At 41.0% G+C, this 16,581-nt stretch overlaps 1 protein-coding gene across 3 annotated transcripts in view; it reads right to left on the bottom strand.

Annotated features, from left to right (window-relative positions):
• Window positions 1-10,312: 10,312 nt before the first annotated feature.
• CDKL5 (cyclin dependent kinase like 5) overlaps window positions 10,313-16,581 on the bottom strand; it is a 130,190-nt gene continuing 123,921 nt past the window's right edge. Inside the window, exons 16-18 of one of the 3 annotated variants that reach the window (XM_061988572.1) lie at window positions 13,747-13,869; window positions 12,512-12,631; window positions 10,313-10,699 (exon numbers count right to left, since the gene is read on the bottom strand). In XM_061988572.1, the coding sequence (XP_061844556.1) occupies window positions 10,313-10,699; window positions 12,512-12,631; window positions 13,747-13,869 (630 nt within the window). Of the gene's footprint in view, window positions 10,700-12,511; window positions 12,632-13,746; window positions 13,870-16,581 lie in introns of those variants that run through there. The other 2 variants (XM_061988573.1, XM_061988574.1) reach the window with 2 other exon arrangements.

The following is a 16,581-nucleotide window of genomic DNA, read 5'->3' as shown; positions in this document are numbered from 1 at the left end:
GTTAGTGACACCAACACTGAAAGTTGAAGCATTTCCAGGTCCTGGACATGGTTGCTATCATATTAACAAACTACTCTCCTTTTCCCTAAAAGCAGCATGGGCAGCTCTGCTCCATGTGCTGGTGGACGGTGACTAGGGGGGAGGAGGCTTGGTGCTGTTGTTTTGTTGCATGACTGAAGACTGGTGTGGTGGGTATGGAGGGGTGAAAGGATGGATTGTGCACCAGCTGATGAATACTTGTACCATCCCAAAGCAGTTAAGCTTGACTTTGACCACCCAAAGCCTTAGCTGTGACTGGCCTCTGAGCTCCCACGCCCAGTCCAGGGTTTTGCAAGCTCTCTGGTTTTAGAAATGTGTCCTGTGGCAAGGGCCAAGGGTTTCTGCATAATTGAAGAGCTGTTAGGTTTAATCTACAGCCTGAATGGATGGACTAGTTGCTATTATACACCAAAGCACTACACTAAATTATTTCTCTTCACATGACTGATCCTACATATAGGACTTAATAAAACCTTGGAGGGAGAAAAGGCTGTCTTGGTAGAAAGAATCTGTGCTACCACTCTTCCCCCTCCCAGCTTCAAAGAAGTTACTAAACCCTTTTTCCAGATGGAAATGTATAGAGACAATAAGTGGAACTAACTGGCATACAGTGCATTTCACAGTTCATTTCCTTCTTGCCTCGCCCTGTCCTTTGCCTGGAGTTCACCTCTCCAGCTTGCATGGGGAAGGGATCTACTTCTGGCTTTCATCTGCAATGTCTAAATGGTTCCTGCTGAAGCAGGAGTTTCTGTTCTGATCCCATCTATGAAGCTTGCTCGCTAATCGACCTTTAGAAATTCACTTAACCTCTGCCTCTTGTCTAAAATGAAGAGTGCTGAGAGGCTTAATTAATAAAGTGGTCCTAAAATGCTTTTAGAATTGCACTTGACTTCAACCTCTGCATAAATACAGCACATCAGTATAAGAGTGCGACTGAGGGCGTTATGAAAGCCGGATAAGAACCATCCAAAATGCAATTGCAAAAATACAAAGCTCTTCCTCCTAAAGTCTAACTTTTCTGAGCATGTCGTTGACATTTTAATTTACCATCACCAATCACAATTAACCAGAACAGAACCAGCAATTGAGGCTGCAGAAGATGTACAAAGGAGTGCTGAAAAGACCTATCTTCTAGGAGTGAAAATCCAACAGGTCTCTTTACCTGCAGATGTAGGGAGACCAACAACTTTGCAACTGTGTAAAAGGCACCAAGTTTGAAGAGCGAAGGCATGACTAAGAGCTGCCTTCAGTGCTGTGTCCTGAATTTTTAGTGTGGGGTGCTTACAGAGAGAAGTGAGGGAGATGTGCTAAGATGTCAAGCTTGCACAAAGACAAGCTTGCCTCATAAGAAAGTGCCTCAGGCCTCCAGGACAATCACACCACTTTTAAGTCAATAGCCTCTTTCTTCTACCGGGTACATGCAGCAATTTCCCCCTCAGTTTGGTTTAAGAGAACAATGCCTGCCCCCACCAAGTTCCATTTCCCACAGGGGGCCAATGCTGACTGTACTGGGGCTGCCACAGCCAGGTGCTCAACTTCTGACCTGGACAGGCTGGATTGATGGGCTGAGGCCAGTCGCATGAGGTTCAACAAGACCAAGTGGTGGGCCTGCATTTGGGCCGCAACAACCCCGTGCAATGCTACAGGCTTGGGGATGTGCGGCTGGAAAGCTGCACAGAGGAAAAGGATCTGAAGGTGTTAATCAACAGCCACCTGAACATGCCCAGGAGGCATGTATCAGACACAGTGTGACCAGCAGGGACAAGGAAGTGATTGTCCCCTTGTACTCAGCACTGGTGAGGCGGCACCTCAAGAGCTGTGTTCAGTTCTGGGCCCCTCACTACAAGAAGGACATTGAGGTGCTGGAGCGTGCCCAGAGAACAAGTCTTATGAGGAGTGGCTGAGGGAGCTGGGGATGTTTAGCCTAGAAGAGGCTGAGAGGAGATGTGATCACTGTCTCCAACAACCTGAAGGGGAGCTGTAGTGAGGTGGGGGTTGATCTCTCCAGTAATGAACGACAAGACATGAGGAAATGGGCTCAAGTTGTGCCAGGGGAGGCTTAGATTGGGTGTTAGGAAGAACTTTTTCATTGAGAGGGTTGTTAAGCATTGGCACAGGCCACTCAGGGAGGTGGTGGAGTCACTATCCCTACAGATATTCAAAAGACAAATAGATAAGGTCCTGAGGGACATGGTTTAGTTTAGTGATGGGCCTGGCCGTGTCTGGTGACTGGTTGGATTCCATGATCTTAAAAGTCTTTTCCAACTGTAACGTTTCTGTGATTCTTCAAGGTGGTGTCCACTCAATTTTCTGGAGCTCTGCTGAGGGTACAGACAAGGGCACTGAACACCTGGGGTCAATACAGAGAGATTCTTGAAAGAATAAGAGCACAGGGAAGTTGTAAGAATAAAGCTGAGTCTCCAGGGAGCAAGGCACCTCAAGGGAATGGGCCTTTCAAACACATTTCTGGCTGGGACTGTTGAAACATTGGACAGCTTGCCCTGGCGGAAGTTGAAGCCATTAGCTGAGGCCAGCAGTTCCCCTGTTTGGGAAGTGATGGGTGCAGCTTGGTAAAAAGAGCAGACAGCAGCCTGGTGTCACAGCAGCTGTGGCTGCAGCACAAATCATCCGGTGGCTGTTAGAGAAGGATCTGAACAGACTGCAAGTCATGGCTCTCAGCAAGTCTGCTGCTCGAGCACAAAGGGAAAGAAGGGAGCCCAAGGTAAAGCGATCCCTATTCCTCAGTTTGTTTACAAATACCCTGAAGAGTGAGAGACCAGCAGAGAAATATGTAAAGTTTTTTAAAGCTGCACACAATTAATTAAAAAAGTCATGGCCAGGACATGTTAAAGACTGTATCACAGACATAAAAACTGTATCACTGCCATCTTAATGTTGTCTGGAAGAGTCTCAGTTTATGCATGGCAATGATGAAATGGCAAGGTGCTACTCAAATGGCAGATCTCCTTCTGCAACAAAGGCCATTTAAGGGCTGGAAACCTTCAGGGCCTTTTAATTTCTGGGTAGTGCCTGCTGAGCGGACTGGTGGGTTGATACTTTTCAAAAGAGTGAATAGCAGAGATTCTCACCCTGAAAGGAAGAAACTCCCTCGAGTGTCTACAGTGAGACTACCGGAATGGTGGACAACAAGGTGCTTCAGAGCTATTTAGTCTGTGCTCCTGTGGAAATGTTAAGCTTGGGAACAGACACAAAATGGTTTCTCCGATGGGGAGTTCACCAGGACCTGTTGGGCCGAGGAGTCCTGGTGCAGCTCTGCTCATCTGGGCCAAGCTCACCTATGGGGAGCTGCTCCTGAGGACACAGGTCAGGAATGAGATCAGCTGTTGAGCAATGCCAGTGTTCTAGTGCAAAATCTGCATTTTTATTAAAGACATATTTTGGAAGGCCCATTCAAAAATACATTGTACTCAGTAAAAATGAACCATTTTCATGCTGATAATTAAGATTACCACAGGATTATTTTTTTTTTCTCTTTTAGAATATTTACAGCAACAATAGAAATTGTACAGAAGTTAAGAATGGAATACATGCCCAAAAAAAATTTGGTAAGGTGTACCAACAACATGATACAAAGGGTTGTATACAAACACTTTACAAATGGTTTTATTAACTTGCATGAAGTCATCCTTAAATATTCAACACATTTTAAAATCAATTTGTATTCCAGGATTAAAAAGGTTAACAGCACGTCACATCCCTTCCACAACAAAAAGCATGGTAGATTTAAAAGTTTGTGCGCTTTAGATTTCTAGTAGCTGTTAAAAACATCGGGGAGTCTTAGCCATACATTTAGAAGTTTTGAAAGCTACCTCTCCAGCCTGCTGTTTTTGGAAGAGTCTGCAATGGCAGATTGGGAATAAAGCTCACATTTTTCTATAACCTCATTTGTTCTTTCTTCCTTCTCCAAAATGACACAAATCCAGAATCCACCATTTCACAGTGGAGATCTAAGCAGTCCTGGAAGTCCTTAGCAGATTAACCAGATTTTAAAACGCCCGCATAGAATTTCCAACAAAATGATGTTTCAGAGGAGATTTTAGCTCATCGTTCTGGATAAACCAAACATATGTCCACGTTACTGCTTTCAATTAGACACATCCTTCAGTAGTACGAGTCTAAGATGTGCACCAACAAAAAAAAAAACCCAAGTAAGAAGAAAAGTAAAGTTGAGACAGTTACCTACATTTAAAGTTTTGCCTTGTCACTAAACGGTTAAAAGCTCTGCCACTGGATTTACATGTCAAGAGTTTACACCAAGAGGTTCACATCCCATAGGAAACTTGAATAGCGGCTTCCACCTCGTGCTATGAACATGCTTTAACGTTGCTAATGGAAAGCTCTGACAGCAGTTACTTCACAATGCATTTCTACGCCTGTACAGTTAAGATGCCACCTTGCATTTCTCAGAAGGGATCCAGAGAAACAATGTCCTGTGAAAACAGAGACCTGGTGGAAGGAAAAGCCTGGCAGGCAGCGTGTTTTGGTGGGGGTACAATGAGGTAAGGTATCTCACCCAGATGAAATGGAAAATTAAAATGAAGAAAATCCTGAGCAAGTCTAAGGATAGCTGTTTGAATAAAACAGCAAACAGGGTAGAGTAGTAGATAAGGCCTCTAACTCCCTGATAATTTGCACTATAGAAAGAACAAACAAGGCAACTGTAATATTTGAGAACCACGAGAGGAAGGGCAAGGGAAGACTGCAAAGCAGTGCAAAAGGATGGCGTTGGGATTCTAGAGGGAGAGCTCAGATGGCTTGGAGGTTTCAGAAGTAAATCAGATGAAGGCCCATCAAGATTTTATTACTTGGTTGCTAACAGTACCTAGAGGAAGAATCTTTTTATACATCTCTTCAAAATTTGGAGTCCATAATGGGCTCAGAACAAACTAAACCTCAACCACATTCTGCAAGAGAGAGGAGGTAGATTGACCTGCAGATAAGACAAGAGATGTGTAGAGTCACTCTTAGCCTAAGCCACAAATTCCGTGTTCAGACTCTCGGTCCACATCTTCAGAGTCATTGTTGACCAGCTGCATATTTCAAGTTATGTTCTTAAAGAGCCTGAGTAGCAATCTGATTTGGTGGAACGAAAGCATCCAAACACAGCAGGGATGGGTCCTCTCACACTTCTCATGCATCTTCCACATAGTTTGTCAAAAGCCAGCTTTCTGCGTCAAGTAAGTGGCTGTACACAAGGTAACGAATAAGCATCCAAGCAGAACTCAGAGCAAGTGAAATCAAACCTTACCCATCAGATTGATCTATGCTGTCTCGTACTGCAGTAGCTGTTAGGACAGTCCATTGAGAGAACCAGATGACCTACCACAGCTTTTCTCTTTCAATTGGAAGAGGATCTCTTATAAAATATGCCTCGTGACTGCAAAATGAGAAATCCTCAGTTTCAGTACAACATCTGAACCAAGTGATGTGCACAAGCCTTCACTTGCCTGATGAGCCTGAGCATTGATATACTGCTGCTGTTTGACCCTTTGAAAAAGAAGCCAAGGTCTAGAACTTCCAAGCTGTGTTACATTAAAAGGGTTTTCTCAAATGCTCCCTTTTTCATGAAGGCCCAAAGTTAAATGGCTTTTCTCCTCATTCACTACAAACCCAGTTAATGAATGGTTAATATCACGACTCCATTAGAAAGAGCTGCATAGGGAAAGGCACCTGTTCTTAAATAGTGTCTTGATTCAAAGGTCATTTTAAAAATGGTTAAATAGGGCACATCACCATTCCAATCATCTTCTGTGACACCATCCCATTTTGAATGGTGGGCCTAACTTCCATGAGCAACAGCCCAGATGCATGGTTTATGATATAACCCCATTAATAGATGTATTATGCATGCTAGCTGGAATGGAAGAAAAAAACATTCATTGCCACCCCACGATTTGCAGTATATCATATATGGCTGTCCTTTTTCATACTCTGACTGGGATTTAAATACTCTCCCAGATCTACTCTAACACTGTTGAACCCATAGGGAATTAATTACATGCAGATATTTTTGAAGCATGTCTCCCTACCAAATTCACTGGAAGACAAGAAACAACTGCATTGTGAATAAAACCCTCAAACACTTCTGAGAGTGTCTCCCCTCAAAAGTGGCTGGGTTTCACCCTAGTTAAACAGATAACAGCAGTGCTTTCAGAGCTAGATAATCTGTGTTCCCATTCCCATAAGGGAGGTGCACACCAAATTGTTGAGAGTACATAGCTTTTTTTGAGTGAACACAGGAGCCTGCTCAGCTAATACCTAAGCAGCTTTTGAAGAACAAAGACAAGGTTGGTATGTAGCTTTTTACACCAGTAAGATTCAGCTGCTAAGAGACGTAACTGCATTGACAAGGAATGGCTAAAAGCCCATCACAGGACACTGCTTCTTGAAGAATCACTCCAGGTTTGCTCCCAGAAACAGGCTGGTGTAGCAGAGGGAATGGCGACAAGCCTAAGGAAGACCTGAGGGTGGGTCGGACGATTGGAAGTCTGAATCCTTTTTTAACGTTGATCTAAAGGAGAGGGTATCTGTCATAGCGTGATGTCAGGACCCACACATTTAGGTGGGTGTGACTTGGTATCAGAAATCTAAGTCTGGAATCAGTCCCAAGCCCTCTGAGACGGGGAATGTTTTAGCAAGAAGGGACTGAATCTGGGGTTGCTGACTTCCTGCCAAGAACTCTGCCCCGTGCTCTGTGCCGGCGACCTCTCAGAGGAGCAATGAATCTCAGACTGCAATATACAGAGCAAAGAGCACCCAATAGCTCTAAAGGACTGTTCTCTGTGGTCAGGTCTGCTGAAAAAAAATACGTTGTTCTAGGTTAATACATTTACATGGCAGTTTAGAAGGACAGCATAAACACATACACAATTTCAGTTAAGATGAGCTTAAGGTGCTGCTTTTCCAGTTAAAAAGAGCTCAAGAGCTATAATAAAACCACACAGACGAGTTTAGGCAGCTTGAGTGCTGCAAAGGAACTATAATTCATTTCTGAAACTTAGTTTGTTTTCTATTCACGCCATTAATGATGCCATAAGGCAAAACAGATTGCCAAAGAACAAAATGCAGTTTAACTAAGATACTTTATACTAAGTAAGTCTATAGAACACGTAGCACAAGACTCACAGACCAGTGAAGAGGAAAGCTCACACAAAATCATTTGCTCTGTAATTCTCTTCCCCTTTATTGAGCCAGTAAATCTCAGTCACTGTACGAAGACTCCTTTGAAAACCTCCGCAGAATTACATCAGCAATACTCTAAATATTGGGAAGTTAGACCAGGTTAAAAATACACAATTTATCCCAGCACCAGCTGGCTGAGCTGCTGGAATTTCTTTCCAACGGAAGGAAGAAAATACTACATACATTCAACACAATTTAGTACTCAACTGAAGTCTACTACGGTTTATTGAATTCAAGAAGAAAATGCAATATGAAGTAGAAACAACTTTCTGTAAATATGGGCCACCAAATACTTGAACAATCCTTAGGTCCCCCTTGAAGCTTTGCTAACTACTTTAAACAGCTATATGTACAGTCAAGAGATTACCCTGGTTTAACTTAATGGGTACTGAGAAAAAAAAAACCAAACCCTTGGAAACATTTTTCCTTGCTAGAAATCAGAACAGCCATGTACAGCCCACTATCGTCATTATCGCCAGCATGAAGCTCTTACTAGCAAGCTAAGAGCCTTGCAGAGGCAACGGGATATCCACATATCCATGAAGTACAGAAGAGTCCAGTCTGAACGCTCCCTCGGGGACTTTCAAACTGCACTGCCTCAAGCCCCAAACTGCCTAGAGCCCCACGCTCTGACACTGCTTCTGTCAGGGATTTCAGCGCCATCAGTCCATTTCAAAACAGGACCAACAGGACTAATCTAGTTGTGACCAATCTGTGAATCCCAAAGAAATTGCTAAAATATGCTGCTAAACTCTGAGAGTGGTGGCTAGTGAATATCACAATGTCCTTCCTGGATGCCTACTGAACTTACCAAAAACTATATCCTTTCATGTCTGCTGTATCTATATATGCTATATATATGATATATCAGCACAGTGTATATCATATATATCTAGGTATCATACATCTCTATAGAAAATCACATGCACATTTCTTGCAGGCAATAGACAAAGAAAAAATTCTTATGTTGTAATTTTTCAAATTTTCGAGACTGACTTTTATCCCTGGACAAACCTGATGTAACATCCTCCCATATTGTACTTTCTGGCAAAGATTTTTAGAGTTGTGGTGCCAAATTTGCCATTGTTGGAACTTTGATACGACTCGAGAGGTACTGAACAGCGTGCCTTACCTGTATTGTTATCCAACTAGCTAAGTTTAACTCTTACTGCCTGACTGCTTCTGTCAACTACACCTATGGCTAAATCATCAAATTTACATTCAGATTAATCTCTTTTTGGAAAAGACAATGTATTTGCAAGTACAAGTGTCTTATGAGGACAGCATCTAGAAAACAATCTATGCTGCAGAGTAATGAGAGAGTTGAACTAATGTATTTAAAAAGGAAAGATTGTATTGTTCTGACACTACAGGCCTGGCTCTCTTCTTATTGCACAAAATTTAGACTGGCGTAACTCTCTTGACTCCTGCTGGCTCACTTTTGATTTAGTTTACAGGTAGCAACAGAGGAAATTGGGCTGTGTATTTGCTACACTCGACATTCACCAATGTAAAGGCAGTTCTAACAATATTATATAGGAGGCTGGAACCCAAGATCTAGTATTTTGCTGAGACTGGTAACTGAACTGTGTGCGGGAATATTTGGATAGTGAGATCTAAGGAGAAATTAAGCTGCGTGGCAGCCTTCTCCCTCAAGATCCAAATATCAGATTTGTAGCTTTAAATACATCCTGAAATATATAATAAAAAGTGCAAGAGTAGTTTAAATTGAAGTACAGTGTTTATATCTTATTAGTTACTAGGTTGCTAAACAAGATGTAAAATACACATATGCATAAAAGCTTATACCATGATCTGCAGTGCCATGCTATACATAAGTGTTAAAGTTTGGCATTTCACTTGCAACTCATGCTATGTTTCTTTGGTTTTCACCCCTGCTATTAAGTGGAAGAGCACCTGCTTTAGCTTGTAGTCGTGGGGCACTTTATCTCTTTAGAGGAAACAAAAATTTAGTACTGGGGCTCTGTGCTCTTGATGCAGATGCAGAAATCCCATTAAATACTACTAGGAAGGCTAAGGACACAGGGGAGAACATACCACATTTAGATTACTGTACAGTTCTGCAGTCTCTTGCATGTAGCCAATACTTCCATCAAAATAGCCCATCATAAAGCTTGGAATCGAATGTTGTCTTCTGTTTGTTACCAATAATGCCTATAATACCAGGCTTTCATAGCTGAGCAAGATTCATACTGTTACAGTCAAGTTTATATCCACATTCAACTTCCTTTTATTAGAAGTATAATACTGCACTTTATATCACAAATGTATAAAAATATGGCAGATAGTGTCATAACAATACTTTTCTTTTAAATGAGTATATTTAAAAAACAGACAGTTATTTTCCATTTATATATATTTATATATAGAATAAAATACTCCTGATGCAATATATAAATGTTACCGTTAGTTTTTTATAGAAACTACTGTAGCTGTTGCACCGCTTCACAATGTTTCAAACAGCTCAAAATAACTTTACCTTATAACATAAAAGATATGATTATAACAGTACGATATTAGGTCATCATAAATAAATATTACAAATCCTATCAAATATGGAAGTTTAAAAAACAAATTTAAGACATACGATTTAACTTTAAACCCTTAACGGGGATACACTTTTATCACATAAACCCCACTGTTTGAACTAGGCAGCAAAAAATGTAGTAAGGGCATAGGTCTAGACATGAATGTTTTCACCCTTGTTAAGTGCCAATACATACCAGAAGTCTCCCAGCTTTCAGGCAGAGATGTGCACCAAGCTGGAATGTAAATGAGAGAAAACAGCAGTGTGTTTTTCTCCCTGACCGGCACACTCTGCCTGGCATCCAGCGACATTCCCGATGACTGGTATCTCCCAATTCAACTCGTTGTACCGTAGAATCCCTGACTCTCACTGTGGTGCCAAACAGCATAGCTCCACATGTACATATTGCACACCTTTATAAAGCTGAAAATGCAGTCTTGCCACCACCACCAGAACCGCTACCACCACCACCACTCCCCTACGCTGACCTCCACCTGAAGCGGCCTGTTTTCTGGAGTGCAATTACAAGGCCGTCTCTTTCAAATCGTTCAGGTTTGGCATCCGCAACCGGTTTGTTCGGTTATAAGTGTGCCCATTCTGTCCGCTCTTGGAAGGCAGCTGGTCGGAGTAGGGGGGTCCGTCACTCGCGCTCCTGTTGACAGGGGAGACGTGCCAGGTGGGCTCCAGCTGGCTCGGGATCTGCAGCGTCGGCCTGCTCTTCGCCTGAGGCTCCTGCCGCACGTTGCTGCTGCCGCTGCTGGAGCTTTGACTCATGGGGTGAATTCGCACCTCTGGAAAGGAAGCTTTGGCTGGCTGACTTGGTAAGGGCTGGAAACGAGGCTCAGCTGGGACAGGGTGATTTGAAGAGGAGAGGTGTAAGAACTTTCGAAGAGATTTTAATGGCTGGCTCTGAAAGACACATGGAAAAGCACTTAACCTTCTGCTCTCTGCCATATCAGACTTCCTATAGCGAAACTATCATATCCTAAACTGAACATCTTGAAATTCACAATACTTCTTCACTTTTAATTTGTGTTCATTTGGAGTATTTAATCCCAAGCTATGACTACACACCTGAGAAACCGACAGAATCACAGAATCTTAAAGGTTGGAAGGGACCTTGAGAGATCATCTAGTCCAACCCCCCTGCCAGAGCAGGATCACCTAGAGTAGGTCACACAGGAACTCGTCCAGGTGGGTTTGAATGTCTCCAGAGAAGGAGACTCCACAACCCATTTGGGCAGCCTGTGCGAGTGCTCAATCACCTTCACAGTGAAGAAATTCTTCCTTCTGTTTCTTTGGAACCTATTATGTTCCAGTTTATACCCATTGCCTCTTGTCCTATCATTGGATATCACTGAGAAGAGCCTGGCTCCATCCTCCTGTCACCCACTCTCTACATATTTGTAAACATGAATGAGGTCAGCCCTCAGTCTCCTCCAAGCTCAAGAGTCCCAGCTCCCTCAGCCTTTCATCATAAGGGAGATGGTCTGCTGCCTTCATCATCTTGGTGGCCCTGTGTCGAACTCTCTCCAGCAGCTGCCTGTCCTTCTTGAACTGAGGGGCCCAGAACTGGACACAATATTCCAAATGTCTTCTCATTCTGATTCATTTATTAGCTACCTGAAAAGATGGAACCTTTTCTACATCAGGAAAAAAAAAAAAAAGTTTTCATTAATTATTTTAAGCTTGTTCCCTAAGAAAATCAAGGTATAGATAATTGCATTAGCTGTCCATCTGTCACTACTCCTGCTTAGTAATGCAACCTCAGCCACATTTTAGGAAGCACGGATATCTGAAATACGAAGTTCCTAAAAATTTTGTGAGCGTCAATTAGGGGTTAGAGAGAATCTTGAGTAATCATCTGCACTGACATAAGGGCTGGCAGAGCTTGGCACTTTCATATTTTGTTTCCTGGCAGCTGAGTGATAAAGCTGCTCTAGTCCCCCACAGTGTCTTTTGAGCGGGTTGATTGAAAATGGAGACACGGGATTACCAAAATGGGCAGCAAGAGCCTGGGAAAAGCCTGAGAATATCAAGGGGTATGAAAACATCCTCATTAAATTCCACAGCTTACAGAGCAACTTGCTGCGTCAAACACTGCAGCTGCAACAAACCCTTTTCTTCAGTCTTCAATGTTGCAATGGCAACAGAGCATGATAATGTTGCAATGGCAACAGAAGTTCCCTCCCAAACCCTGCCCCCCTCAAGCTGGCTTTGGAACTTGAGAAAATGAAGCTGCGTTAGCACAGTGCTATGCTCCCATAATGTAGCCCATGTAAATTGCAGCCTGTGCCAGGAGAGCCACAGCCACACCGGAATGTGGTCAGGATGCTCTGGTGACCCCACCAAGTATCTAACTGGGCCAAGCAGCAGCCCACCCTCAGGTTGCACCAATTCCTTGCAGAGGTAACTGCTGCATAGCTACCACAGATGTGCACCGAAATGTTGCTTGCCTCTAGTAGAAAAACATAACCAATATTCCAAAAGGCTCAAAGACTGACATGAGGACATTAGTCTCTCTTCTTTTCCTTGTCATTCATGTCTAGATTTTCAAGGAATTACACAGAACTGCAGGCACATGATTTTTTTACATTGAGCGAGAGGGGAATGGGAAGGTTGGGAAATACTGTCAAATGCAATTTCTCTACTCACCAGAGAAAAAGCTGTCAAGATATCTCAGTGATGTTAAAATACAGGGAAATTGATAATGCTACTTACATGAGGCTGGATTTCTGTCATCTTCTCAGGATGCCAGTCCTTCTGCCTGCTGCTCTGGTGATTAGAAGAATGAATGGCTTTCTGTAATGCTAAGAGATCCTGACCATCGCTGCTAGGCATCTGCAAAAAAATATTAAATACCTATCTCCTAATGTATTCTTACAAATTGCTGTAAATCATTTACCCCAGTTAATCACAGAACAAAAGCGAAACCCGTTACCACAGTAGAATTGCAATGACCTTCCAATATTTTTCCCCATAGTAAGAACAAGTGGCTGTGGATATCATGCAGATTTGCTATACCCTTAGCCCTTAAAGCATTCACATGCTGTTAGTGTTAATTGCTGTAAGAGAGAGCAGTTAAACAAGGCTTCAATATATATATACATATATATAAAAAAAATTGTTGAGACTCATCTTCATTTAAGAAGCATTCCACACTGCAGTTAAGACCATGGATCAGTTCTATAAATTTGTTCTTGAGTGAAGCAGACCAAAATCTCTTTCTAAACTGGTCTCTAGCTGATTTTGCCATCACAAAACCAAGAGCTTTTGATTTCCTCGTCTCTCTCCTCCTCCACAAATAACACATAATAAAACAAAAATTAAGGAACTTCCCCGCTACAGCTGAAAATCCAATAACATTTGTGGAAGAAAGATATTTTAAAACTTTTATTTCAAGAATTCTAAGTGAAAAAAGAGGACAGTTAAAATGTAATCTACTTTTAATGCAATGTCTTTTATCACAAACAATCAGGACAAAATAAATACAGCAGAGGCATAAGCTAAAATTTAGTTTTCAGATAATCTGCTGTTAACATTTGATTAATTAAATATAAATATAAAAGAGTAATTTGCATTAGAAAATGTATTTTCAATATAGCTATAAAACAAACCTGGTTTTTTTTTCTGATTGAAAAAGAATGAGACAGTTTGAAATTAAACATACATGACTTCACAACTATTTCCCTCCTTTAGTCTTAGTCCCAGAGCTGATTCTCTCTGGAACTGTGTACATTTACGTTTTCAGTATAGCAAATCCTAAAAAAAAAAATATTTAGGGATGATTTATTTCAATGAAACTGTCAATTTTACTTAAATTTATGGAACTGGCCCAAGATACTTAACTGGCAAGAAGAGAAAGTGATCCCATGAAAATAAACACATGCTGCTGTAGTCAGTAAAACAAGTTTACTGGCATATTTTACAGTGCTACTTTACTTAAAAATTAATACCATGGGTAGGGTGACTACAGGAAGCTTTTTCAAAGAAGAACTATGCTTTAAATTATTCTTTGAATTAAAAAGAGGAAAGAGGGATTTCTTGATGCTTGGATTCTCCCCGTTGGTTGAGTCTGTCTGCAACATAAGATACAAAAACTAAATGCATAGTATTTCAATTCAAGAGATCTGTCCTTACTATATATATTCGTTTTCTTTCAAATTCCAACAATATATAATATCAATCCTATAATTTGTTTGGGGAAAATAATAGTGATTGTAGGAGAAAAGCATATGGAACAAATTCAAGGAATTCAATGCATATAAAGCATGGGAAAAGAGATCAGTACACCTATTCTTATATCCTTGTTCATTAGGAATGCAGAGCGTGTTTCAAAGCCTTTTGGAAACAACCGGTAGGTCTTGCTCACTTTATTGAGCTTTGCACTACATCCTGTAATTCCAGCAATCATTTGTTACTTACAATAACGACCTAAAGCAGTATGATATTTCTTATTTCTATATAAATAAAATATCAAAGATACACTAACAATAATAGTAATAGGTTTCAGAATGAGCAGTTGATAGCTACCTCCTGAAGCAATAAAAGTATTTTATTTTTAACTTGTACAAAGAACTAGGGCTCTGAGATGAATTATTTCAGTTCTGACAAAAATAGGCCATCAACAGCTTCATGTAAAACTGCAAAGGCACTGGCTGTTTTATTTGAATTTCTCTAACAAAAGCAAAGAGCATACCAATGGATGCATAAACAATAAACAGAAATATGAAGAGTTAAAATTATGAATGGGCCTATTTCTCTCCTGCTTAGATGCAAACAAGCACAGGACACACCCCCTGCGTGCAGCATTATTCTGCCTACTGAAAGAAAACGTTATCATAAAATACCATGATTATATGACTAAAGAGAACAATGGGTGCACTACTAAAAGTGAGAGTTCTCAAACAGCTTTCTCAGCTTCTAGATTCCATCCAAGTTAATGAAAGAACAAGTCATTAATTCACATAGGAACTTTATGGTCAGAAGAATTTGCCATTTAAAGTTCAGCAAATTAAAAGGGAATCATAGCATTGCTTTAGGAGAACTCCTCACCTGCAGTTGTTTTTTCCAAAGCAGATAATTTCTTCAGACCCATAGCTTGCAACATGTGCCAAAATCTGCACAACTCAGGTTCCTCTGAAGATAGGGCCTATTGACATTGTGTACAACCCTCCCGGACATCACATTTTTTGGCGGCAGAGGACAGAAAAAAACTGTGACTCTAGCAACCCTGAAAATCTTTTGCTACGTTACTGAAAGACTCTGAATAAGATTAAAAGAATAGATATGAACAGTTCTGCAAAAACATTATTACAAAGGATTCTCAAAGCAGGCACTAACAATTATTATCCCATGAGGAACTTTACTTGGAGAAATCTAGGGAGAATGATTACTGGGAAAAATTCTGCAGGAGGAAGTGTCAGGAACTGGGATCAGTTCTGGGCTCTCAGCAATTTTGAGAATGACATTATTAAGAAGATGTCTTCAATCCAATTTCAGATATCTTTTATGATTTTTATGGTGATTTCCAGCAAAATGAGACTTGTCAAAGGATATCAGAAGTAAATAGTAGCTACCTATGATGTGCTTCTCAGCATTCTGACAGTTCTCAAGTCTGTTATTTGCTGCAGAAAGTCTGTGTCAGAGGAAGTAAGTGGAATTTCATACTTCTAGGACTCTGTAAGAATTTTAAGCCTCAAAAAAACTCCAACCCTTGGATAGTCACAAGTTATCTGTTAGAATTTTCATATGAACTTGTAGAAAACTTTATTCATGTAGCTGATGAGCTAGTGCTTTTAACAGCTCTTACTATGGAAGTAAAATTTGGTGGTGCACTGAAGGCAATAATTTTGGTTTGTGCTGGAAGCTGCTAATGAACATCCCAACCCTCATTAGGTAGATGTCCCCAACTAACAGCCAAAGAACAAAGAACAGTTTCCCAGCCACACACTTGTACACACATCAGTGAGTATGGTCTATCAATAGGTACTATCCTGTTAAACAGCTGCAAGTAAAAATAAAATAGAGGTTTTTCAGTCTCTGTCTGGGTCCAAAAATTAAGTTGATGTCAGCAAGTTTCTATCTGAGGACGCAACAGTTTTATCACAATCTTATTTCACTAATTTAGCCATCTTCCTTTTCTAACTAGTCGACATAATTTTCCCTTTTGCAAAACCTCTCTCTCTTTCTCTCCCTTCCCTTAAGAGTGAGAAGAAACAGAAGCAATGATTATGCATAATTCTGTCATGTCTTGTAAATTGTGATGGTTTTGGCAGCTGTAGATCAAGGTACTTGTGATTCAGATGTTTCGTGACAGATTATGAGGTGTAACATGTTCTAGTCTATATTTCCTTCACATAGTTTAATCTGGAAATTGCTGATACACCATCTATCAGCTGGGTTTTTAAAGTGTCCCTTGCCACCATGTCTGAACGGCTGGAGTAAGAGCAGACTAGAACAGTGCAAATTTGACACCTTGTTTTTGTTTTTAACAAAAAAGGCATCACTGGAACCAATGGCATTAGATGTACTTTCATGGATATTTTGATAAAAACAATCCCAGAGTTATAATCTACACATTTTGTTCAGTTGTGTAATGCAAACGATCATATTTGAACGGTGTACAGGTACTAAAACAAACAAATTCAGAAGAAAAGGTAGATGGATGCCACTGCTCTAAAATCTGCCCAGCAGGAAGGTGAGGGGCATTTTTGAGTGCCAGTTAGCACACACATGCACATGTTCCATACAGCTCAAAGAAACTAGGGGGGAAAAAAAAAAGAAAGAAG

This window comes from Colius striatus, chromosome 1 (assembly GCF_028858725.1).
Source record: "Colius striatus isolate bColStr4 chromosome 1, bColStr4.1.hap1, whole genome shotgun sequence".
Taxonomy (NCBI): Eukaryota; Metazoa; Chordata; class Aves; order Coliiformes; family Coliidae; genus Colius; species Colius striatus.
Note: the sequence above shows the minus strand (reverse complement) of the source record. Positions and strands in the feature narration are given on the sequence as shown.